Raw genomic sequence first — 27,445 nt, forward strand, 5'->3', positions numbered from 1 at the left:
CTTTCCTCTGTTGGGGCTAGTGCAGGAGCTCATTTCAAACCAATGGTCTTGGCTGGTGCGGTGGCTCACACCTATAATCCCAACACTTTGTAAGGTCGAAGAGGGAGAATTGCTTTGAGCCCAGGAGTTTTGATATCAGCCTGGAAAACATAGGGAGAGCCTGTCTCTACAAAATTTTAAAAAATTAGCCAGGTTGAGGTGGGGCCCGTGAGGTTGAGGCTGCAGTGAACTGTGGTTGTGCCACTGCACTCCAACTTGGGCAACAAAGCAAGACCCTGTCTCAAATAAATAATAAACAAACCAATGGTCTATACATTTTATTTATTTTTAAATTTTTTTGTAGAGACGAGGTCTCACTATGTTGCCCAGGCTGGCCTCAAACTCCTGGCTTGCACAATCCTCCCGCCTTGGCCTCCCAAAGTGCTGGGATTACAGGAATCAGTCACTGCACTGGCCTCCTATAAATTTTATTTTACAGTATATAGGTTTACATAAATGGAATCATACTCTTCCAAAATCTGTTTTTTTTTAAAACTTAATGTAAAATATATTTTTCCGCCAGGCGTGGTGGCTCACGCCTGTAATCCCAGCACTTTGGGAGGCCAAGGTGGGCGGATTACCTGAAGTTGGGAGTTGAAGACCAGCCTGGCCAACATGGTGAAAACCCGTTTCTACTAAAAATACAAAAATTAGCCAGGCGTGGTGGCAGACACCTGTAATCCCAGCTACTTGGGAGGCTGAGACAGGAGAATGGCTTGAACCCAGGAGGCCGAAGTTGCAATGAGCTGAGATCACACCACTGCACTCCAGCCTGGGCAACAAGAGTGAGACTCTGTCTCAAAAAAAAAAAAAAAAAAAAAGTATATTTTTCAGTGATCCTAAAGAAAGATCTACACAAAAACTTCTAATGGCTCTTTGGTATTTCATTCTACCATACCAAAATTTACTCTGCACTTCAGCTTCCTCAGGTGTAAAATATAAAAACAGTACTGTAATCCATGTAAAGCACTTACAACAGTGCCTGGCACATGCTAAACACTCAATACATATTAGCTACTATTATTATACATTATATTGTTTTCCAATTTTTTGTTATTAAAAGCAATACTGTGATAAACATCTTGTACTAAGATTTTTTTCTACTTGCTATTTCAAAAGGGATATTCTCCATAAATTCTTTAAAATATGACCTACTTTAGCTGGGTGTGGTGGCTCATGCCTGTAATCCCAGCACTTTGGGAGGCTGAGGAGGGAGCATTACTTGTACCCAGGAGTTCAAGACCAGCCTGGGCAACATGGTGAAACCCCGTCCCCACAAAAAATGTAAGAATTAACTGGGCATAGTGGCGCATGCCTGTAATCTCAGCTACTTGGGAGGCTGAGGCGGGAGGAGCACTTGAACCTGGGAGGCCCCTGGGAGGAGCACTTGAACCTGGGAGGCTTCATTGAGCCGTAATAGTGCCACCGCACTCCAGCCTGAATGGCAGAGTGAGACCCTGTCTAAAAAAAAAAAAAATTAAAAAAAAAAAATTACCTAACTCTATTTGACCATTACGCTTTTGTAAAACTATCTGCTTTACAGATAGTACCACAAAGCTGGTTTTTATTATTCAATGATCAGTCAATAACAGATCTATAAAATTATACCTCCAGTTATATAAAGCAATATTTTCAGGAAGCCTAGGAATAATTTTAGTTCTTTTTAAAATAAAGGAGTTTATATTGCTCTGACTTTGCATTTCTAGCTTAACAGAAAACTTACTGTGTAATTTACTAAAATGATTTGATCATTTAAGATGCTCCCAATCCTAAATAATGTTATTATCATATTGGGAGCCAAAAAAACTCACAAGATCAATGCCCAGTATTGTGAGACTAATACCCCAGACTCCCTGTCCAACCTCATCTTACCCTGATAATGTTACTGTGCTTGAATTGCCTTTCTAATGCACATCATTCTTTGAGCATGATTTTTTGGGTCTGTTTTAAAAAGGCAAGAAAATACCAGTCTGAGGCATATCTATGACGGCTGGGAAACAAAAGCATCCATTGGTGAAAGATTCAAGAGACAGAGGAGAGACTGAGAGCCTGTTCTTTGTGGCTGACCCACTGAATCTGGCATTGTTGCCGGTTGAGGCACAGAAAAATCGTAGGTCCAAGCCTCTTTGATACAGGGGACGCGTCCCAGCAAAATTCCCCAGCCTGATGCTTAATACTGGATGTTACACTCTACCATCCCAAAGAAGCTGCTAAATGCTTGATCACCCACTCCACCTCCTGCTCCAAAGCTTATTGTGTCTCACTGCACCCTCATAGAGAATGGAAGTGTGAAGGGTTGATGTGAAAATGGAGTTTTATCAGTAACGATTTAAAGGCCAGGTGAAACAAGGTGAAGAGATGAATGTTTTTTATAGAATTCAAGAAAACAGCTAAGTAAGTCATAGATCCATTTTTATTTCCTTCATTTTTTTCCAGGGAGGCCAGAATCTACTAGAACATTTTCTATGTCTTTTATTTTTTAGTTCCTTATTCCTAGCATTATTATAAAGAAAATAGGCCAGGCACAGTAGTGCTTTGAGAGGCCAAGGCAGCAGGATCACTTGGGGTGGCAGGATCCCTTGGGGCCAGGAGTTTGAGGTCTGTCCTGGGAAAGGTAGCAAGACCCTATCTCTATGGGAAAAAAAATGCATTTTTTTGCTGGGCATGGAGGCTCACACCTGCAATCCCAACACTTTGGGAGGCTGAGGTGGGTGGATCATGTGAGGTTGGGAGTTCGAGACCAGCCTGACCAACATGGTGAAACCCCGTCTCTACTAAAAATACAAAATTAGCCGGGCGTGATGGCTCATGCCTGTAATCCCAGCTACTCCGGAGGCTGAGGCAGGAGAATCACTTGAACCCGGGAGGCGGAGGTTGCCGAAAGCTGAGATTGCACCATTGCACTCCAGCCTGGGCAACAAGAGGGAAACTCCATCTCAAGAAAAAAAAAAAAAATGCATTTTTTTTCTAAAAAATAAAAAGATAAACCTCCTTTCCAAAGTAATAATAATAAACAAAGTAAAAGATGACAACAACACCTCTCTGTGAAGCAGCTAAATTACACAGTAAGAACCACAAATGTAACCAAACTATGTTGAAAGGATCTCATGTTTCACCTTTGACTTTCTTTAGTTCTCTGGTTTTTAACCCTTTCCCCTTCCTAACATAAAATGTTAGCATGGTAGGATGTATCTTCTTTAAATAGGGGAAATGTACTTATGAAGAAGATATTATTTAACAACCTGTCATTCAAGAAGAAAGCTGAAGCTTGTAATAAAAAAAAAAAAAAATCCAAACACATATTCTCTCCAAGTTAAGGACTGTTTATCATAGGTGGTTCTCAAATCCTGGTTTGGGGGAAGTTTTCAAGGTTTTGTTTTTGTTTTGTAAGATAAGCATGAACACACCCTCTGCTTCCTCCCAATCCTTCTCCCTTCTATCCAAAGATAACCCTAACTATATTTCTTCCCCCACCCCCTTCCTGGGATGAATTCATTAGCAACACAAAAAGTCCTTCCTATTATTATTCGGGGTGGGCCTTCTAATTGCAATGTTCAGTGAGAGAACATAGGAAACAAGTGGCCTCTCTTTTCCGAGACGGAGTCTCGCTCTGTCGCCCAGGCTGGAGTGCAGTGGCGCGATCTTGGCTCACTGCAACCTCCGCCTCCCAGGTTCTAGCAATTCTCCTGCCTCAGCCTCCCGAGTAGCTGGGATCACAGGCGCGTGCCACCACGCCCAGCTAATTTTTGTATTTTTAGTAGAGACGGGGTTTCACCATGTTGGCCAGGCTGCTCTTGAACTCCTGACCTCGTGATCTGCCCACCTGGGCCTCCCAAAGTCATGGGATTACAGGCGTGAGCCACCGCGCTCAGCCAAACTGCACGTGTGGTCTCTCTTAATAGTCCTCAGATGATGGGGGCAGGGTAGGTGGAGAAAGGGGGTGACAAGAAAAGCTACCTCTTGCAGACATTTATGAGCCGATTTTGTCAGATCTTTTGCGCCAGGATAACATTCCGTAATGGCTAGTCCAACCAGACTGAAGTAGAAAAGCAATGGCTCATAGAAAACATGGTTTAAAACCAGAAGCCACGTGATGTAACTTTATTTAGTCGGGCTGCGCTTTCATCTTTCTTTTAATAACTTAAGGAGAATAACGGGCCCCAGTGGCAAATGCAAGCTCCCCTGCCTCTCAACCCAATTCTTCTGAGAACCTGCTGCCATGTGCCTGGACCTCCTGTAAGATGGCTCCTACGCGACCACCTCACCAGAGAATCAGCCCTACGTGCCACCAACATGTCCACAGATAGCCTGCGTGCCTCAGCCCACTGACACTCGATGCCGGACTGGGCCAGAAGGACGACCCCATATTTGATGCCTTTTTGTCTCCCTGGACCAGAGACTCCATCCTTCCCTTTCCTCCCAAGCTCATTTCTTTTTCTTTAGCCCGTGTAAAGCAGCGTGGGAGAGAAAACTAATTTCTTCTCCCTGGGGTACCCCGGAGCATCACTGCAGCCCCCGGCAGGCGGCGGAGCCGGCGCGCCCCGGGCGTGCGGAGAGGCTGCGGGGACGCGCGCCTTCCGCCTCCCGCAGCTGCGCGTCCGCAGCCGAGGCGCCCAGGCCCGCAGCCTCCCGGGCCTCCCCGAGAGCCGGATCCAGCCGGCAGGTCAGGCCGGCGGCTGGGGTCCCGCGGGCGGAAGTGAGAAGAGCGGCGGGGGAGGAGGCTGCTGGCTGGGGGCTGGAATTCCCTTCCCGCCTGGCGCCGCCCGGGACAACCCGCGCGAGGACGCCCGACGCGCTCCGCCGGCCCTTTTTTGGCGCTGAGGGAAAGGAGAAGGGCAGGGCCGCCGCCTCGCGGGAGCGGGCCCCGGGAGGAGGGGCCGCCGGAGAGGCCGGGCGAGCGCGGGCGGCCCTCACCTCGCCGCTCCTCCCGGGCAGCCATCCCTCGGCGCCCCGCCCGGAACCGGCGCGCGCGTGGGGGCGGGGAGGCCGGCGCGCAGATCTGGCGGTGAGCGCTGCCGCCCCGGGGCCCCCAGCCATGTCGGCCGAGGAGATGGTGCAGATCCGCCTGGAGGACCGCTGCTACCCGGTGAGCAAGAGGAAGCTCATCGAGCAGAGCGACTACTTCCGCGCCCTCTACCGCTCCGGCATGCGCGAGGCCCTGAGCCAGGAGGCCGGCGGCCCGGAGGTGCAGCAGCTGCGCGGCCTCAGCGCGCCGGGCCTGCGGCTGGTGCTGGACTTCATCAACGCCGGCGGGGCCCGCGAAGGCTGGCTCTTGGGCCCGCGCGGGGAAAAGGGCGGCGGGGTGGACGAGGACGAGGAGTTGGATGAGGTGAGCCTGCTGTCCGAGCTGGTGGAGGCGGCCTCCTTCCTGCAGGTCACGTCCCTGCTGCAGCTGCTGCTGTCCCAGGTGCGGCTCAACAACTGCCTGGAGATGTACCGCCTGGCGCAGGTGTATGGGCTGCCCGACCTGCAGGAGGCCTGCCTGCGCTTCATGGTCGTCCACTTCCACGAGGTGCTGTGCAAGCCCCAGTTCCACCTCCTGGGGTCTCCTCCCCAAGCTCCAGGGGATGTCAGCCTGAAGCAGAGGCTGAGGGAGGCCCGGATGACTGGGACTCCTGTCCTCGTGGCCCTCGGGGACTTCCTGGGGGGACCCCTGGCCCCTCACCCCTACCAGGGGGAGCCCCCGTCCATGCTCAGGTACGAGGAGATGACTGAGCGTTGGTTCCCGCTGGCCAACAACCTTCCTCCCGACCTAGTCAATGTCAGGGGCTATGGGTCTGCCATCCTGGACAACTACCTCTTCATAGTGGGCGGGTACAGGATCACTAGCCAGGAGATCTCCGCTGCGCATTCCTACAACCCCAGCACCAACGAGTGGCTCCAGGTGGCCTCCATGAACCAGAAGAGGTGAGCACCCCGGCAGAGTGCTGCTGCCTTCTCATTCATTCACTTGTTCATTAGTTTATTGCCCCAGTGTTTACTGAGCCAGTAAATAGGGGAGGGTGTGCTGAGGTGGGAATGACATCTTCAGGAATGTTGTTGGCCTTGGCGCTGGCAAAGTTCCCAATGAACTAAGAAATTGCGAAGAGGAAGTCCCCAGTGAGGTCAAGTAGTGGAGTGGTTTTTTGGCAGGTATTGTGCCTTTAGGTGAAACTGCTTTCTTTGCCTCTGATCTTGTGAAAAAAGATGTTGTGGTTTCCTACAAGAATACTTTAAAAGAAAACTGCTCCTTAATTTTTAAAAAATTTGTCTTAGTTTTTAGGATTTGATCCTGATGATAATGACACACTGGACAGTAACCTGCAACACTGACTTTGTGGATTTTTTTCTGATGTCAGTGACTGTGACAACAGAGTCTTCCACACTGTGACACCCATCATAATCAAGAGATAATCACTGGAAATGTATTAACATTTGCAATAGGGGTTGCTTTTCTTATTTTTTATCCTCTCTTGCTTCCTTCCCTGGACAGCCATCGTCATGACCCAAAGCTGGAGCCTGGAAGTGTTCAACTACAGAATTGGAATATTTTCATTTACCCAACCTTCTCCCCCTCCCATCCTGCAAATCTCTCCTGCCTCCAACATGGGTGACTTGAAGAAAGGAAGAGGAGGAGCTTGAGGAGTGGGATGAGAGGGGAGAAGGGAAAGGAACCAGGGAAGGAATATGAAAACAAGAGCAAAGAGCATATACAGGAAGAGATGGTAGGAAATAAAGATGGTAGCGCCCAGGAGGCCTCAGAGTCATTCGGAAGCAGGGAAAAGAATCAATGTAACTCAAGAAAGGATGAAAATACCCTTTCTTCCCATCCACGTGTTTCCATCTCAATCCTCACAGGGTCCTGGTCCTGAAGTGTGGAGCAAGGAGTTGGGGAGCTCACAGCTAGGCAAAGAAAGTCTTAACAGTAACAGAGAATCCTTTATCTATTTGACTTTATCTATCCTTTATCTATTTATTTGACTCGAGAGTCCTCCTTGGCCAGGGATTATTTGGGGGAAATAACTGGCTTTATTTCTCCTATAATATGAAATTCATTTTGAAAAGTATGCTTTTTCCCCTGATAATACGTAGTTACAGAAAACTAGAAAATGGAAAAGAATGAAGAAGCAAAAAGATGATTATTCCTATTCGCTCTTCCTAGAGGCAGTAACCAGGTTGGCATATTTCCTGCCAGCCCATTTTTAATGCATTATTTACACCATTGAGATGATACCATATTTAAAATTTGGTATCAGAAGTGTTATTTTAAAACAAATTCTATGCACTGTAGTTGAAACAACAAAGGAACATTGTGTGGCCATGGGTGGTGGTCTGTTGGGGGTGGGCGGCCCTGAGTTCTCTCACTCCTCTTCCAGCTACACATCATTTGGTGCTCACCAGGCCATCCTTAGTGCCACAGTTCCTCACACTTCTTTCTTCCCTTCATACATCCTTGGTAGTCTTTGTCTTTTTTTCTAGGAAGGCCCTTTTCATCCCCTTAAAAAAAAAAAAAAAAGCATTCAAGTAATGCATGAATGCATGCTTCGTAGAAAAACTACAAATTACACACAAAACTGTAGAGTAAAAAGAGTAAATATCTGCCCTCAGGGTACAGAAAAAAAAGTGTCAGTGTATCAACAGACTTTTGTTACCTTTAGATATTGTAAATGTATAAACATTTATATTGTAAATTATATGTATACTTAGGTAAATACAGTTAACCTTTAAGCAATGTGGGGGCTAGGGACACCAACCCCTGCACAGTCAAAAATCCCCATATAACTTTTGACTCTCCCAAAAGCTTAACTACTAAATAGCCTACTGTTTACCAGATGCCTTACCAATAACATAATCAATTAATACATTTTGTATATGTATTATATACTTTATTCTAACAATAAAGTATGTTATAGAAAAGAAAATGTTATTAAGAAACTAAGAAAGAGAAAATTAAGTGGAAGTGGATCATCCTTATCATCTTGACGTTGAGTAGGCTGAGGAGGAAATGGAGGTAGAGGAAGGGTTGGTTTTGCTGTCTCGGGGTGGCAGAGACAGAAGAAAATCTGAACGTAAGTGGACCCTCGCAGTTCAAACCCGTGTTATTAAAGGATCAGCTGTATAAGTATGTTGATAGTGGTTAACAATAGGGGAAAAGTGTTTATGTATATTAATGTACATGGGGGTGTATCATCTTACACATTTTTAAAATTCTAAAATTGTCTAGGTTGTAGTAATTATTATGGCACTTGATATTTCTGTTTAACCATATCTGAGAGTTTTTTCTGTGTGAACAAATGTAGGTCTACCTCACGCTTTTTAATGGCTGTGTGGCATTCCAGCCTATGGATGTACCATAATGTAATTAGCGTTTCCCTTATTTATGGACATTCGGGTCACTTCCATTTGCATTGGATGTTTCAATAAGCATTGCCATATTGAACATCTTGGTAGATGCGTGCATGTATCTTAGTAGCCATATGTGAGTTAGTTTCATGTCAAATTTGTATCCCTGGATAGGTAGGGCAAAGTGTATGTGTTTTTTTTTTGTTTTTTTTTTTTTTTTGAGACAGAGTCTCGTTCTGTTGCCCAGGCTGGAGTGCAGTGACGCGATCTCGGCTCACTGCAAGCTCTGCCTCCCAGATTACGCCATTCTCCTGCCTCAGTCTCCCGAGTAGCTGGGACTACAGGTGCCCGCCACCATGCCTGGCTATTTTTTTTTTTTGTATTTTTAGTAGAGACGGGGTTTCACCTTCTTAGCCAGCATGGTCTCGATTTCCTGACCTTGTGATCCGCCCACCTAGGCTTCCCAAAGTGCTGGGATTACAGGCATGAGCCACTGCGCCCAGCTGTGTATGCATGTTTTAAATTTCGTTGAAGCTGGGTGCAGTGGTTCACGCTTGTAGTCCCAGCTACTTGGGAGGCTTAGGCAGGAGGATCACTTGAGCCCAGGAGCTGGAGGCTGCAGTGCACTCTCATCGGGCCTGTGAATAGCCATTGCACTCCAGCCTGAGCAACATAGTGAGACCTCATCTCTATAAACAGTTAAAAATAAATAAATCAATAGATTTTGGTTGCTCCTGCCGATTTCCTCTTCCATCAAAAGTGTTTGTGCTTGCCAGTTCCCTATACTCTTGCCAAGATAGAATATTATCTTTTTTTCCCAAACCTAATGGGCAAAAACACTAGTGTGATTTTTCCCAATTAGAAGAGAGATTATTCTTTTTATATGTTGGTTGGCCATTTTTATTTCTTTTGTAAATGGTCTTTGCCAGTTTCCTAAAAATTGGCTTATTTTCTTCACATTCATTTGAGAAGTTCTATGTGTGAATACAGATATTAATCTCTTGTCTGTTATGTAATGTTGTGCATGTTTTCCCATGCCGTTATTTTTTCTGCAGTGTTCAAAAATAAGATCCCAAAGTGACTGGGTAGGTGAAATTGTTGCATAGAGGGGTGGGTGGTAGTTATGGTGAAGCTGAGAGCTATCACCCCACCAAAAGAGGGCTCCACCTCTCAACCACGGCTGGTTACTTCCACGTGGAAGGGAGGAAATGTTGCCAGACATCCAAATATCCCTTTATTTTTTCTTTTTTAAAGAGATGGGGTCTTGCTTTGTCACCCAGGCTGGAGTACAGTGGTGTGATCATAACTTACTGCAGCCTTCAACTCTTGGGCTCAAGCAATCCTCCTGCTTCAGCCTCCCCAGTAGCTGAGACTACAGGCATGCAACACCGTGCTTGGTTAATTTTTTAAAATTAATTTTTTTTTTTTGTAGAAATGGGGGCTATGTTACCCAGGCTGGTCTTGAACTCCTGGCCTCAGGTAATCCTCCCACTGTGGCCTCCCAAAGTGCTAAGATTACATGCCACCATGCCTGACCCTCCATTATATCTTCTAATTGATTATTGATGCTGTACTGGAAATTGTACCCTTCTTTAGCTCCCTCTGCTTTGACTCAGGTATGACATATCTCCCAGGAGTTCCTTCCTGAACTCTGGCTTCGGCTGAGTGTTCCGTCTCTGCTCCTCTAGCATCTCATGCACATTCCCCGACTTGAATTGAAATTCTCCGTTGTCTCTCTGCCTTCCAATCAGGAACTAGGACTTACTCAATGCCTGTGTATAGCCCTACTCCTAACAAGATGTCCAATAATAATAGGTGCTTAAAATACGTGTTTTCTTTAAAAACATTATGGAATATATTTTTACATTATTGTAATAAAAGTTAATGTATAATTTTATATTTCACTTTATTTGTAACACTATAGTGAACACTTTTACCTTGGTAACAGTCATTATATTTATTTAGAGTGGCTGAGAAATAATGAGAGACATCATTTAATTGAACACTTAACTCTGCAGTAGGTACTGTTCCCGCTGCTTTGCATGTATTATCTAACATGTTCTTCACAAGGGCTGTTAGGCAGGTTCCCATTCTAAGGAGACAGGAAGTGAGGCACAGAGAAGTAAATTGTTCAAGGATGTGTAATAAGTACAGCAACCAAAATGTGAATATCCATTGAGTAGTTATAACCACTTAAATTGTTTATAAGTTTTGGCTTTTAGACTTGCAGGGACCATCTTCATGCACATTTCCCCCCTTCTTTAAAAAAAATTATTTCCTTCTAAAAAATAGAGCACAGATCTTTCGTGGTACAGTGCTACTTTTCAAAATTTCATCATGTGTGCCTCAGCTCCACCACAGCCTTTAAGCTCAGCATTCTTCTAGTCACTATTGCATATACAGAAACTGATGACATAGTTGCTGCCCTCAAGAAGTTTAAAATTGAGTTTAGATGATGAGACAAGTAAAAATGAAACCTAGCATGGAGTTTTTCCTGGATGAGGCATCCAGTACAGGTTAGGCATGCACTGGAAGAAATTTGGAACCTTGAGAAAGAAAACCAGATTTTGGCCTCTGGCTATGCAGAATTTCACATCTACTTTGATTCACCTTTGTCAGAGACTGCTTTGGGATGTATCAGTATTTTACTTTGATAAAGGGGTCAAATGTAGAGAAGTTCACTTTTCCCAGGGACTGAATAGTGCAGTGATCCAGAATCTTAAATAGCAGGAACTCTAGGATTGAAAGATTTTTTTTTTTGAGATGGAGTCTCACTCTGTCACCCAGGCTGGAGTGCAGTGGCGTGATCTTGGCTTACTGCAAGCTCCGCCTCCTGTGTTAACGTCATTCTCCTGCTTCAGCCTCCCGAGTAGCTGGAACTACAGGCGCCCGCCACCATGCCTGGCTAATTTTTTTTTGTATTTTTAGTAGAGATGGGATTTCACCATGTTAGCCAGGATGGTCTCAATCTCCTGACCTCGTGATCTGCCCGCCTCGGCCTCCCAAAGTGCTGGGATTACAGACATGAGCCACCGCGCCTGGCCAATTGAGAGATTTTATAAAGCCTTCTGCACTCTGGAGAAGATAGTGGGTGCTATATGACCATCAGAGGGTAAAAAAGAAATGTTTTGCTCTGTAGGCCAAGTGTGCAACACTACCTGATGGTCTGAATGTGGGTTTGATCTCACAAATTGTCAGCATGTAACTCTTCACATATAAAAGCTTGTAAGACCTCCAGGCGCGGTGGCTCATACCTGTAATCCCAGCACTTTGGGAGGCTGAGGCAGGCGGATCACCTGAGGTCAGAGGTTCGAGACCAGCCTGGCCAACATGGTGAAACCCTGTCTCTACTAAAAATACAAAAATTAGCCTGGCATGGTGGTGGGCACCTGTAGTCCTAGCTACTCGAGAAGCTGAGGCAGGAAAATCGCTTGAACCCGGGATGGGGAGGTTGCAGTGAGCCAAGATCACACCACTGCACTCCAGCCTGGGCAACAGAGTGAGACTTTGTTTCAAAAAAAAAAAAAAAGAGCTTGTGAGATCGAGGTTGCTTGCTTTCCCTCCTCACTTTAATCAGTGATAACTTGCAGGAACTGACCACTGTTGCAGCAGTTTGTTCATTAAGGTTCTCCATTTCCAGAGCTTTCTCTAGTCTTTTCCATTGCCCTGCACTTTAGCTCTGAAAATGGAGTTGGAGTGAGTCCTCCTGTTCCATGTGTGAATGCAGCAAGGCTGAGAGAGAGACTTTAATAAACAAGTGTCTCCTGGCAGAGATGGAATTGCAGTTATCAGCCTTAGCGTTTGCTGAGCTGTCCCTTCTCTCAGCCAATGTTTACCATTTTTGGAGCATTTCTGTGGTTGATGTTGTAGTAGAGCCTGGGAATAGTGCAAGAAAGAAAACTGTATGTCTATTCACACTCCCCCCCACCCCCCATTTAATTTTGGCTAACAGTTTAAATTGCTTTTTGCATCTTTGCTTTTGGAGTTTCTTAGAGCTGGGCATAGGTAGCAACAATGACTACCTCTATTTTCTAACCTTTCCCCTTCTCCCCTTCCTAGTCCCTAGGGGAAGGTAATGCGTAGGGACATGGCAGAAGGCAAGTAGATGAAGGGGAAAGAGGAGACAAAAGGACCTGGATGGCCCACAGACGTAAGCACTCGTGTTCTGAGTGGTTGAGAAAGGACTTTTGAAAGGATCTTGGCATTTTGTTCTAATTTTTACTCTGATGGTAAGCAAACTTCTTTCTCTACATAGGGGGTCATAATGATGGTTTTCATTTCTTGAGCTCTTACTCTGGGTCAGGTATTGTAGTCACAACTTGAGGTGTCACTTCATATTAATGCTTACAACATCTCTATGAGGTAGGTGTTATTAATACCATTTCCTTAAAGTGGAAACTGAGGCTCAGTGAGTTTAATTACCTTCCACATAATCACAGGGCTAGACTCGAAGCCACCCAGACCTCTGTGTCATCTTGCCTTCCTATGGTTGTATGTAGCTACTGTTAATCCTTGAGATCTGCGTGCTGGTGTTTAGCATGTTTCATGTTACTTAGCTTTTAGGGATTTAAAGAGCTTTTTAGGCCATGCACGGTGGCCTAGCTGCTTGGGAGGCTGAGTCAGGAGGCTCACTTGAGGCTGGGAGTTCAAGGCTGCAGTGAGCCATGATCAGGCCACTGCATTCCAGCCTGGGCAATGAAACGAGACCCTGTCTCTTAATAAGTTCTCCTTTTAAAAAAAAATGTTCTTATAAGTGACTTTGAAATTCATTTGTGGTTTTATCCAATTTTCTCACTTAAAACAGAAATTCTAATGATAATATTTTTATTTATTGCAAGGAACAAGTATATAGCTATGATAGATGACATGTTACTTGGTCTTGAAATTCTTCTTTTTACCTCCTGAACATAGTATGTTAATATTAAGAAAACACTGTAGAGATGATAATTTTGAAAAGTGGTTGATAGCTTGAATTTATACCTTTACCATTCAGGAGGTGAAGAGTAGAAGAATTATTTTCAGAAAGTTGGAAATGAAGCAGTAAGTGATGAGAATTTGTGGATGAGAGAGCACAAAACATCGCAGTCAGTGACTGTTGCAGTTGACAAATGAGAAACCAACCCTCCCAAGGTTAAGAAAAACTTAGACGTAGGACACCCAGAGAAGCACTCCCTAGAATGCCAATCGAGAATGACTTATCTCTGCAAGTGCTGTCCTTTTCAGCTCTTACTGCATGCCAGATATTGTGCCCTTCTTATCCTTACTTAACAGATGGGAAAACTGAGGAACAGATCAACAGATTCAGTAATTTGTCTAAGGTCAGACAGCAATTGATGTGTGATGTCTGAGATTTCCCTGTGTAAGCCTGGACTCATAACCTTTAGCAGTATGCCTCCTTATTAAATGGTCTGTTTTTAGGTGGCAATTTCATCTTAAAACAAATTCAGCATTAAAAAATGTTTCTCTTCAAGTGAATTTGAGCGTGTTGGGGTCTGGAGAGATGGAATCATTTACTTTAACTGCCTATTCATTGGTCTCAAAAAGAAGCCCCTTACATATTTGCTTAGGACAAATGATTATGCTGGATAAATACTAAAAACTGTTTTGATCTTACAAAATTTACTATCTGTGTACCTTTGGGGAGCAAAAACAAATTGCGGCTGGGAAAATTTAGTGCTTGTTTACAAGCTTTATTTCCTTTGGTTCCCCAAATTTGCACACACAGAGAGGGCAACATGGTTGGATTTTAAGGACCATTGGCAGCAAGAAAGGTAAGCAGCAGGAATCAGGGACCCCCCAGTACCTGCCACCCTGACGTCTGTTGGCACAAAAAACGTGGGCTGGCTGGCTGGCTGGCTGGCTTTAAGGGACAAGACGAGGCTCTTGATGAAGAGTACTCTATTCGCGCTCTGATTGGAAAAACAAACTAAAACACATTTAGATATAAACATGATAGGAACCTTTAAAAAATCTTAACTGTTTAGTAGGTGCCTATTACTAACCTAGTTTCCATAGTGTAATGCATCAGTTTTATTGAACACTTTTTAGGGGATCAAGCATGGGCTTCTTGTTTACTGCTTCTTCTTAATCTACTCCCTTATATAATTTTTTTGTGTGTGCATAGCCTCTACCTCCATTCTTTCTTAGTATGTGATTATTTTTGAAGACATCATTGTGTTGGAGTTAGATGTGGTCTTGAAATTCACTTGGTCTAGCACCTTTATTTCAAACACTAGAAAACAGAAATTTGAATGATAGTATTTTATCTCTGTGTAGTAGTTTTTGATAGACTATCTGATTTAATCATCTCTACCACCTTGTGATGGCTGTTATCCCCATTTTATAGATGAGGAAGTGAGGTGGTTGGACCAGGATCAGATAGCTGGTTATCAGCAGAGCTGGGACTAGAAGCGAGGTCTTCTGATTTGTGCTCAGGTCTTTTTCTGTTACATCATGCTGCTGCTCATCCTCTTGTAAACTTGTGACTGTTGCATACCTCACAGCAGACTGACCCAACACTCCCAAGAGTTTATCCTTCCTGGCTTTCAAAGGTCTGATTAATCCTTGTGTGCTATATCGAAACAAATTAATTTTGCGTTACTTTTCAGTTCAAAATCATAAGACTTACTTAGTGTCTGAAGCTGATGAGCAGCATTTAATTATTTACTGAATATAGAGCTGGAAATCATTGTCCATCTCTTTTTCAAGTTATTATTTTTATGAAAGATGAGCATTTGTCAATAGAAGTATTTGTTGAATTAACATATGTAAAGACCCTAAGAATGCTGGATCAAAATATTTTGAGGCTGGTTGTGATGTCTTATACCTATAACCCTAGCACTTTGGGAGGCTGAAGCAAGAGGATCACTTGAGGCCAGGAGTTCAAGATCAGCTTGGACAACAGAGTGAGATGCCATCTCCACCAAAAAATATTTTTAAAAATTAGCTGAGTATAGCTGAGTATGGTGGTACATACCTGTAGTCCAAGCTACTCGAGAGGCTGAGGCAGGAGACTCTCTTGAGCCCAGGAGTTCAAGGCTGCAGTGAGCTATGACTGTGCCACTGCAGTCTAGCCTGGGTGACAGAGCAAGACCCTGTTTCATAAATAAATTAGTAAATAAATAAATACAAACTGTGAATTTGTTCAGTGCTGACCTCTCCCCATCTTATATGTTGTGAAGCAGTATGTTAGATGCCTTTGGAGGGGGCAGGCAGGACCAGTGTCCTGCTCGGTATACTGGTTGTGCAAGGATCTCCTGACCCACCCTTTAGCAGTCACCCCTTGCACCTGCCTGTCTCGACAGCACCAGTGTGTCCCTAAGATGAAGCCATACTTACTCAGTAGGAAGAATGAAATAACCATTCTGAGAGGCGAAAGACAATGGGGTGATGTGGGTGCCTTCCCCTCTTACCCTTGTGCCTGCCCCTGAAAGAGTGTGGAGTTTAGTGTATACACATTGTCTTTGGTTGCTGGACTAAGGCTGAACAAGATTAGTAACTTGTTGTATTGAACTGCTTATCTTTGATAGCTAGTGTTTGGACAGTGTACCATTCCTGTGGAATCTTGGGGACAGGAGTGAGATTCGAGAAGCCATCCTTTCCTCTTCTGTCCTCAGGCGGAATGGCCCCCAACTGGGAGAGCGAATTTTCTTCAGATGTCCAGGAGAGTCTAGTAGTTCATGCCATTGTTACACTTCTCATTGATCAGAAGAACTAACTCTGTGGGCCTTTGTGTCTCTCTTTCAGGTCTAACTTCAAACTTGTGGCTGTTAATTCAAAACTCTATGCCATCGGAGGGCAGGCCGTTTCTAACGTTGAGTGTTACAACCCCGAGCAGGATGCATGGAATTTTGTGGCACCCTTACCCAATCCTCTGGCTGAGTTCTCTGCCTGTGAGTGTAAGGGAAAAATTTATGTCATTGGAGGATACACTACCAGAGGTAAGTGAAGGGACCAGGTAGGTCTGCCCATGTGTAGGCGTCAGCAGTCTGGGAAGGGCAAGAGGGTGTCAGAGGAAGCCCCGACATATCCGAGTGTCATGTTATGCTTTAATAGTGTACACTTACACATCTGGAAGGAAGAGGGTCCCATATGGCAGGGATGATTGGGACAGGAGGGATCTTTTGATAACTTTGTGTGAGCATGAAAATCGAATGGGGAAGGGAGAGCTGTGAAAAAAAAATGTTACCTCTTTTTTTTTGCTTCTGGAAACCCAGCTTTTTGGTCCGCCATCTTGTGATTTGGCTGGGCCTGGTTTGTGGGGGTCACTCTCTAAGGTTGGGTAGGTCTTTGGAGAAGATTATCTGGGAACTCCCATCCTTATCCCAAACACACACCAAACCTGCCCCCATCCACCATTATGGAATTTAGTACCAGAGCATCCTTGCAGATTAGTTCTCATTTTCTGTCTTTGTGAGCACACACACATCAGGTAGAGGTTCCAGAAACCCAGCTTTAGGACACTGTTCACATATCACAGGAGGAGCAAGAACATGAGTGCAAGAGAGCTCTTTCCTGACCAGCAGTGGGAGGTGGTTGTACTATCTATTTATTTGTTTATTTATTTATTTATTTATTGAGATGGAGTCTCCCTCTGTCACCCAGGCTGGAGTGCAGTGGTGTGATCTCGGCTCACTGCAATCTCTGCCTCCTGGGTTCAAGCAGTCCTCCTGCCTCAGCCTCCCAAGTAGCTGGGATTACAGGCATGCACCACCATGCCCAGCTAATTTTTGTATTTTCAGTAGAGATGGGGTTTCACCATGTTGGCCAGGCTGGTCTGTAACTCCTGACCTCAGGTGAGCCACCTGCCTCAGCCTCCCAAATTGCTGGGATTACAGGTGTGAGCCACCGTGCCCGGCCTGGTTCCACTATTTATTAAAATGTACATATGTGTTTTTCACTTTTTTGGTAGGCATTTTATTGTTAATAATTTGGAAATAAAAAAAATTTCTCCACAAGTTTATTTTTTTTTTGTGGAGACGAGGTCTCCCTGTGTTGCCTAGGCTGGTCTTGAATTCCTGGGCTAAGTGATTGTTCTGCCTTAGCCTCTCAAAGTGCTGGGATTACAGACATAAGTCACCATGCCCTGCTTGCCAGCAAGTTTTATACTGCTCTTTTTGGTAGGGAATTGTCTTAGGTTACAGTGATAGAGAACAATGTAGTTGTTGGCGGGATACAGTGGCTCATGACTGTAATCCAGCACTTTGGGAGGCTGAGGCAGGAGGATTGCTTGAGGTTGAGAGTTCAGGACAGGCCTGGACAACATAGCAAGACCCCTTCTCTAAAAATGAAAAAAATTAGCTGGATGTGGTGTCATGTACCTGTAGTCCCAGTTGCTTGGGAGGCTGAGGCAGGAGGATCGCTTGAGGCTGGGAGTTCAAGATAGGCCTGGGCAACACAGCAAGACCCCTTCTCTAAAAATGAAAATAAAAAAATTAGCTGGATGTGGTGGCATGTACCTGTAGTCCCAGTTACTTGGGAGGCTGAGACAGGAGGATTGCTTGAGCCAGGGGTTTGAGGCTGTGGTGAGCTATGATTGCCCCCCTGCACCCCAGGCTGGGTGACAGAGTGAGACCCAGTCTCTAAAATAAAAAAATAAAAAAAAAAAGAAAAGAAAAAATAAAACTGTGGTTGTGGGAAGACAGACAGTGGGGGACAGTCAAGCAGAGGGTGCCTTTCCTTCCCTCCACTCTCCAAAGCAGATGTCTCCAAGTTACCTCTTAGCCAAGGAAGTCTATTTCTGCATTTGGTCTGTGTGACTCTATGGAGCCCAGGACTTACAGAAAAGGTGTAACCTGGCTCTTAGGACTTTAAGCCGCATTATGGAAGTAGAGTTGCCGTTTTATTTGACATGGTGAAATAAACTACCACTCCTTTGTGGTACCATATGGGCAGGACAGAGCTCTTCAACCCTGGCTAACAAGCCTGAAGAAGACGCTGTGAGGCCGCAGCAGCCATGGGAACTTCCCAAAGGACAGAAATCCACATGCCAATGTAGCATCCAGATAGGTGACAGAAATTCCTTCCACCATATCCAAATGTGTCCTGTTTTGGGTATTTATGTTAGGAAGAAGTTAAAATGTAAAGTATTTTATGAACATCTGATTTATTTCTTTTTAGAATAAGTGGAAACATTAATTTAGTGGGGAAGATGGTGGGAGGTGTGTTAGTTTCCTGGTGGCTGCCATAACAAATTAGTATACGCTTGGTGGCCTAAAACAACAGAAACGTATTTTCTTATAGTTCTGGTGACCAGAAGTCGGAAGTCAAGGTGTCAGCAGGGCTGTGCTCCTTCTGAGGGCTCTAGGGGAGGAGTCCTCCTTGCTTCTTCTAGTCTCTGGTAGCTCGGGGCTCCTTGGCTAGTGGCTCCATGATGCCCCTGCCTCCGTCTTCACAGTGCCTTCTCCTCTGTATGTGTCTGTGGCTTCTCCCTTTCTAAGGACAGTTGCCACTGTTGGATTTAGGCCCCATCTAGGTAATCCAGGAAGATCTTAAGGTTTTTAACTTAATCACATCTGCAAAGACCCCCTTTCTTTTTCTTTTTTCCCTTGAGATGGAGTCTCACTCTATTGCCCAGGAAATAGTGTAGTGGCACAGTCATAGCTCATTGCAGGCTCAACCTCCTGGGTTCAGGCAATCTCCCACCTTGGCCTCCCAAAGTGCTGGGATTACAGGCATGAGCCACTGTGCCTGGCCCAAAGATCCTTTTTTTGAATAAAATCACCATTCACAGGTTCTGGGGATTAGGAAATTGACATATCTTGTTAGAGACCACCATGCAACCCACTGAAGCGATGTGTATATTTATATATTTAAGGAGAGGCAAGACAAAGAGAAGTGACCTTTTTTTTTCCCCCACTCCAAGTTTTCGTTATTTGTCGAGCTATTCCCAATGTCCCTCTCTGGTGACTCTCCACTGAAGATAGTTTTCAACTTTTTCTTTACATATAATTGAAAAAAAAAAAAAGAGACTTAGTAGTCATTGCTTTGACCTTCAACATTGGTTGTCAGGTTACGGTGATTAACTTTATAGGTTTAGACTAAGCCATGGGCCCCTCAGTCCCCCTGAACTCTTGTGTTTATGTAGTAATCCCCCTCTCTCGTGTGTGTGTGCATGTGTGTGTGTCTTTTCTTCTAGGAAAGTCAATACTCCCAGTTATTTACCTATGAGCAATTCTAAGAACTGTGATTCCTCTCTAGGTTGAGTAACACAGACTGCATCTTGTGGGCTGACATAACGCGCATATGTGCTTTGACTTCTCTTGTAACCAAGAGCTGTTCAACACTGACAGGCGGCACTGTAACCCAAAGAGTACTTTACTGGTAGATTTCCTAGTTTTTCCATGACCCTGGCTGAGCAAATGTTCTTTAGATTTGACCTAGAAAACCCTTCTTGTGTGTTTTGTAGCCTCACAAGCCACTGCTAATGTACCTTCTTCACTTGGGCCACCCACCGTGATTTCTGTCCTGGATTCCCTGAGCCAAATACCCATGATGGGATGGTTCAGTGATGTGGATGGATGGCTATTTGTGTAAGGGCCGAAAACTAGTTTTCTAAGATGGGAGAGCTGGGAAGTTACTTATACTCTGAAGCTCTTCTCTTTCTCTGCTGGGGCTTTCCCAGCAGTTCCTAAGAGTTCCCTGTATTTCAGATAAGTCATCATGATTGTTAGGAAAAAAAGAAAAAAGAAAGTTAGTTTTTAGCCTCCTGACTTCTTAAGTCAAGTGAGACTTTTAAAATTTAGTAAATAATAGCTCATTATTTTTATGGTAGCTATTTGATTATTTTAATTCTTTAGCAGCACTGAAGAAATTCAGAGAAGTTCAATAGAGAGTAATAGCTATAAAGGGAAGAAGGGTGATTTGTCAAACTTCAGAATCAACTTCAAATGTAAAAACAAAAAGATCATTCCACCAACTCAGGCCACCTCTTCATGGTCTGAGCCCTTGTTGAGTGAGGAGAGAAAACATTTACAGAACACCTGGAAAGACCTTCGGGCCTGGAGCTGAGAAATACGTGGAAGCCTCACTAGAATGAGTTATTTGTTCGGTGGACAGCCAGGTTACTAAGGAGCACTTTTTGATAAATAAGTGACCAAAATCCCCTTGGGCCATCTCTTAAAATGATCTTTATCATAATAGCTACAGTAAAAAGAAAGAAGGAGAGGTATTAATGTGGGTGGAAATCAGAAGGACAGTTTCCTAATGCCGTAGCTTACAATTCTGAGATTTCTCCAGGCATCAGGACATGTGCGCACACAGGACTTTGCTCTCTTAGGAGATACTTCAATTTGTATCAGATGTGGCTGTGGAGGGTGCTCTTTAAGCATTGCTAACTATGAGTGGGTCCCTCTTAGAAGGAAGAACCATAAGAGGTATGAAACTTCGGAGAAAATGAGCTGTCTTCTCTTACCAAGTGCCTGCAGCCGTCAAAATGCTGTAGGCTTTAGTCGTCTGCCAGTTCCCAAGCTGAGCTGTCTCCTTCATGGATAGGATTTGTTTGTTTAGAAACAACAACAACAAAGTTCATTCTGTTTATAACTCAGAGCATTTGTTTTTTCTGCTGAGGCTAAAATACTCGTTTATTCTTTCCTAGAGGAGAAAAGAAAAAGAGAACAATTAAAAACAAGAAAAACAAAACTAGATATTCTAAATTTCACAAGCGTTTTTCAAAAAGAGACTAGGCCATATTTTTCCTTAAAGAAAATTACTTTTTTTTTGAGAGACCAGGATCTCACTCTGTCACCCTAGCTGGAATGCAGTGACATGATCACAGCTCACTGCAGCCTCACCCTCCCATGCTAAAGTGATCTTCCCACCTCAGCCTTCCAAGTAGCAGCTGGTACCATAGGTGCACACCACCATGCCTGGCTAATTTTTTACTTTTTTTTTTAGAGACGGGAGGTCTCACCATATTGCCCAGGCTGGTCTCGAACCCCTGGCCTCAAGTGATCCTCCTGCTTCAGCCCACCCAAAGAGGTGGGATTACAGGCATGAGACACCATGCTTGGCCAAAAATCATTATTAGTTAAAAATGTCAGATCAACCTTTTATCTAGACTTTGATCTTATCTACGCTACAACTGTCATCTTGTGAGGGACATGGGAAATGGGAAAAGGGAGAGGGGAGGACCTTTGTTAGTGTCTCTCTGGTGATATAATGGGGAAACTGAGGCTAGGCATGGTAAAGATCCTGTCTTTACAAATAAAAAAAAAAAAAGTGGAAAACTGAATTGCCAAGTGGTTCTGTGGCTTGTTAGCAGGCCGCAGGTGAGACTTTGCTGCCTTTCTCCTGACTTGTAACGTTGTGTCCTTTTCACTAGACAGCCTCTGGAGATCCTGTGTTACTACTTGTCATGTTTCTTAGGATCAGCTGTCAAGAAAAATCTGCTTGCTGCCCAGCCTGGCTTCTGTATTAAGTAGTCGGTAATTCTGTAGCTATTGATGAGGGTTCTGAGGCACTTACTTTTTTTACACTGACCTGGTGGTTCAAAGGTGTAGGGATACCAGGGAGGAGGGGCTGTGTGAAAGTCAGAGCTGCGCTTTTTCCTGGTTTTATCCAGTCTGAGTCTCCCAAGGAAGAGACGTTTGGGAGTGGGAGGTGAATGCGGATGAATCTAAATATATCTCTTCCCAGCCATTTTGAAAACGGTTTTTCTAACTTGTGTTTTTTCTGAAAGAGTTTTTTCTCTTTGTTACCAAATTATGCAGGCAGAAGTAGACATTTCTGTACAGACTTGCCTAGTGGTGTTAGTGGAGGCGGTGTCATCACTTGTCTTTCTCTCTTTCAGACCGGAACATGAACATTTTGCAGTACTGCCCCTCTTCCGACATGTGGACGCTCTTTGAAACATGTGACGTCCACATTCGCAAGCAGCAGATGGTGTCTGTGGAAGAGACCATCTACATCGTGGGGGGGTGTCTCCACGAGCTGGGGCCCAACCGCAGGAGCAGCCAGAGCGAGGACATGCTCACCGTGCAGTCCTACAACACCGTCACCCGCCAGTGGCTCTACCTCAAGGAGAACACGTCCAAATCGGGTCTTAACTTGACTTGTGCGCTCCATAACGACGGCATCTACATCATGAGCAGAGACGTCACCCTGTCGACCAGCTTGGAACACCGAGTGTTCCTCAAGTACAACATCTTTTCAGATAGTTGGGAAGCATTTCGGCGTTTTCCAGCTTTTGGACATAACTTGCTGGTTTCTTCTCTTTATCTGCCCAATAAAGCAGAATCATGACTGAATTGAATTAGTAGATGAAAAAAACCTGGTTCAAGATTTTTTTTAAAATGTGGTGTCCCATTCCAAGGGAGACCGATTCCTAAAGGGTAAAGAAGGGTTAAAGTAGGTCACATATATACAGTAGCAGCTGTAAATAAGCTTACTTGAACTAATTACTTGAAAACTGATGGAAAAAAGAGACCAACTTTGTTATTTTTTAAATTATTGATTTTTAAATTATGGGAGCAAATCCATCTCCAGACATGATACTCTTGGGCCAATGATGGATCATCAAAATGTAGATTCATTGTGTCTGTATGGTAAAGGGCCAAAGTCAACAATTGGAACAAATGGTAAAGATGAATTTAGAATCTGTTGTATTTAGGTCCCTTGACATATCATTAGCACCTTAAGTGAGAGGTTTTCTTTTTCTTATCAATGTACTTGACAGGCATTCATATTAACACATTCATTCTTTCTTCTCCGTCACCCATACCCACACATACATCTGGTATGTTTAGGGTTCTGTGTTCAGATATTTTGTTTGCACACTACTTATTAGGAAACTTATAATGATGGAGGCCTACAGTGAATCCTTACCAGTGTTCAGTCCTCCCCAAAACTTGCATAAAAATATTCTTAGCAATTTTTCCAGCCTTTTTTGCAGTTACAAATGCTGGATAAATAGACTGATAAAACCTCTGATTTTATTTATGTGGCAGATTGCATATTTATGTGGACACATAGGTTGCACTGCTAGGCATTCTGTATTGTTTTAAAGAGGATATATTATTTAGAAAAATGGATATATGAATATTTTTAAAAATTGAGTCTTAAATGGGAAGGGAAGAAAACACCAAATAAGAAAAAAATTTGCCTTTAAGAGTTACTTTTGTTGAATGTATTTGACTTAGTTCTTATTTTAAGGCTAAAAAAACTTTGTCGTATTTAAGTCGGCAGCTTTCTAATGTAATCTTAGCTTTGTAATTCATGTTTTGCTTTTGTGAACTAAGGTAAGGACAGCATTTAAATATTTGTGCTGGAGTGAGGGGAAGAAGCTGTTACAGAAGTGGAATGGTTTCTGGTGGTATTTCTGAAGTTACGTAAAGTGCTTTACTTGCCTTGGTTGTTAATTGAAATAGAATTCAGCTCAAGCAGTTGTTTTCACTGAGTGAGTTAACAATAAAAGCTTCTGCCAATCATAGATCAACATTCCTCAAAAATATATATACTCATACTTATGGAAATTTTATTTTGATTGAAAACACTCTGAAATTATCTGATATTTTGTAGTGGAATCAGTTAAACTGTGAGCTGAATTCCATCTTTCTGCAGTAACAGCAGGCAGAACCATTTCAGTTAGCATGTGCCTCACTTTAAGAAAGTCCTGCAGGGGAAAAAAAAAACTGTCAGAGCAAATTCATGCATTCAACAAACACTTATGAGTGCCTGGAGTATGCCGTCCACTGTGCAGATGTAGGACAGGGGCTAATCACTTAGAGTTCTTCAGTTTATTAGAGGAGTCACTACAGGGTTTCTTTACAACCATGGCCTCTAGTATACTTAAAATAAGCATCCAGTTCTAAAAAGCCTATTTGCACAACTTTTGGGGAATACTTCTATTAACTAAAATGAGGTAAGCCATTATTTTGGACATAGAAGCAGATCTTTGTATCTTGTCACCAAATAATCTTACCTCTAGTCTACTTACAACTTTGTAAGGGTTTCTAAGCTGTGCCCATTTATTCCCAAATATTAAGCCCTTAAAAAAATAAAACCTCTGAACCAAAATCTTCCCAGGAATAGTACTTAATAGATTTTAATGTTAATTTATATTCATTGTAGAATCGAATTTCCAGTGACCTGTAATTTCATTACATATATTTTAAAATCTATTTATTTTAGATGGTGTTAACTTTTTGTTGCTGAAGAGCTTAACTTTTTAAAGGCTTAGTCCTATACATTTAGAAGATGAGTCAATTGAATTAGTACTGGACAAACAGTTGGAGATCAGTTTGCAAATAAGCACAACATATCAAATACAGTATTCCAGCCAACCAGTTAATTCTCTTCCTGGTTACATTCATTGGGTCTATTTGCCTAATGTTGGCAATTAGATTCTTGGACCAAGTGGAGGTGTACTCTGATCCACAAAGCTCTTTTATAAACCAGGTTTGGGGTGTGTGTGTGCGTGTGTGTATGTTTGCATATTATAGCTCTCTTTAAGACAGACATCCAGCAAGATTTTGTTATTCTGGGCTGCCAGGAGTACTTGGGAAAGGTGGAATGTGCAATAGGAACAGATCTGTGCATTTTGTGATATCGTCCTTCCTGCTGCGCACCTCAGCTGTGTTGACATATTGAGGGTAGTTTTAATTTAGCTCTGTTCTCTTGTTGGTGCCAGTATTACATTGAAGACTACCTATTATAGAGGCAATGTTGCTTTGAAAATCTCCCTTCAGGCGGAGGTTGCAGTGAGCCGAGATTGTGCCATTGCACTCCAGCCTGGGCGACAGTGCAAGACTGTCTCCAAAAAGAAAAAAGAAAATCCCCCTTCATCCTCCAGGACTGTCCTTTACTCTTTGATAGTATCCCTCTATTTTCTTCCCAATTCTCTAAATGCTTTATCGTTTTTTCCTGAGATGCTTCTGAGGGATGCTGACCTCCCACTATGGGGAAAAGGGTTGTTTGGAGGACCTGGGGTGGCAGCCCCCTGACCAGAAGCACCCTGTTTTATAGATAGCAGTCTGAATAGTAGAGAGTCCTGTGTGTGGGTTGTTAGAAGGTTGGTTTTTCCTGTTATTCTCTCTGGCTTTCCTTTCAACCCCTTTATTTTCAGAGACCTCTCCCCTTAGCATCCTTTAAAAGGTTTTCTGATGAATGTGTAAAAGAGTTGATTATTTCGACAGTATTGGTTAAGTCACAACGATGAAGTGCTGAGAAGGTTATGGGTACCAGGAAGAAACAAACAGAAGTCTTAAGATTAGAATGAGAACCAAAGAGAATTTAACCCTGCCATTTTTTTTTTTTTTTTTTTAACACCAGGATCCTAGGTAATTCCAAATGCCTTAGATATCAATGAAAGCTACACACCATTGAGATGGGCAAAATTCTTTCTCTACAAAGGGAGTAATCAAGTAAATACCTGTTCTCTTTCAATGGACTGTTGCTTATTGAGCATTGTGGATGATGTGTTTTCAGATTTCCAGGTGAAGTTCTGACCCTACCTGTTTGGCCAAAGACGTAAATTGAGAGGAAGGGCCTTGGTCTTCCTCATCAACCAGCATTTAACGAACAGTGGCTTAATGCAGATCACTCAAGAGGCAGCATAGCAATGTAAAAGGAATATAAGTAGGTGTTGGATGCCTTTTTCCTAGACCAGGAATGGGGAATACATAACACCTGTGCCACCGCTCTTTTAAGGAGGCATTATGAATGAGTGCAGCATTCCTGTCCTCTGTGCCAGGATTTGGTCTTAGAATCCATGTGAGATTGGTGCTTCCAGACATCTATTCCCAATCCATCAGAATGAAATGAAGGCTATTTGCCATCCCTGCCTTAGACAGAGGAGTGAAGGAATTAGGGTAGACACCAGCCAAAATGACTTTGAAAGCAGTGAGCTGATTGAGCTCCAGTTCTGTGGTTACCAGAAATACTGAGTGTCTGTCATGTGCAAGACAATGCTAAGAACTGAGAATACAGACATAAATAAGTCACGGCCCATGACCTTGAAGAGCTTATGGCCTTATAAAGAGGTTCACTGTAATTGTCTTCGCCAGGGCGTCCTTCTCAAAGATGCCCACTTTTGTCTGGCACATTGGGACTCGGTGGTCTGGTGGGCCCTTCGGTCTTGGCCCTATCTGTCCTTTGTTTTTGTGATTTACTAACAATCATCACGAACCAGTTTTGTTTTTCTTTTAAATTTGAACATCACATCTTATGTTTTAGTTTTTTGCTCTATGATTTTTTTCTCACCGCTTTTCAGTCTTCTCTGTACTTCATTTTTGTGAAAAAGTGAAAATCACATATAATCTGCTTTATTTAAAAATGCTCACCAAGCACTGCAGACTTTGGAGTTAGGGATTCAGCAGCTTGTTCCAGTGAAAAGGAGGAGTGAAGCTAGGGAAGTTAGTATCTAAGAGGGGCAAGCTGATTGCATGTGCATTTATACCTATGCCTTTAAAACATTCCCATAAAAAGTATTAATAAAGAAATTTCCATTCCACACTAGTACTGATGAAAAGGTGGTTGATTTTGCCTTGTGATAATTATCAAAGGATAGTTTTTCATCCTTAGATTTTTATTCACATAAGAGTTTTTTTAATTTTCTCTGTTAACTTAGGAACACATCATAAATTCACACCAACTGACACATTGCTGACGTCTGTACTTGACATAACCATTTTTATTCCTACAGGAAGCATTAAATATAAAAGATGGTCAATTTTGAAGAGGGAAGGGTGCTGAAATGACTTGTACAGTTGGCTGGTGCTTTCTCAAATGGATTGCCATGGTTCATTACTAGTAAAGAAAAGGAAAATGTGATTTACATTATTGTCATTTTTTCTATTAAAAAACCCCTTAAGAATGGGGCACTTTAGCTGTCCCTGCAGTGTTTTCATATCTAGTAGTCATTTTAGGGAAAGTGATAATCTGTAGAATGAATAGTTATGTTTTGATATGACTGATGCTTTCTTTGTTAAAAGGTTGTATTAAGTCTTCAATTTCAAGTGTAGCTTAAAAGTGTAAACATTATGTGATTCATTTGAATACAAGAATGCCTATGAAATACTATAACAGCATTCCTTTTGTGTTTAGAACTATAGAAGAAAATGTCTTCAAATAAAGTAGTTCTCAGTCA

At 43.2% G+C, this 27,445-nt stretch overlaps 1 protein-coding gene across 1 annotated transcript; it reads left to right on the forward strand.

Annotated features, from left to right (window-relative positions):
• The first annotated feature begins 4,923 nt into the window (after window positions 1-4,923).
• Window positions 4,924-27,445, forward strand: KLHL42 (kelch like family member 42). Its single transcript, XM_002823063.5, has 3 exons — window positions 4,924-5,946; window positions 16,108-16,301; window positions 22,151-27,445. Exons 1-3 carry the CDS (start codon window positions 5,075-5,077, stop codon window positions 22,600-22,602), a joined length of 1,518 nt encoding a protein of 505 aa, XP_002823109.1. The 5' UTR covers window positions 4,924-5,074; the 3' UTR covers window positions 22,603-27,445.

Source organism: Pongo abelii, chromosome 10, assembly GCF_028885655.2.
Source record: "Pongo abelii isolate AG06213 chromosome 10, NHGRI_mPonAbe1-v2.0_pri, whole genome shotgun sequence".
In the NCBI taxonomy this organism is placed as follows: domain Eukaryota; kingdom Metazoa; phylum Chordata; class Mammalia; order Primates; family Hominidae; genus Pongo; species Pongo abelii.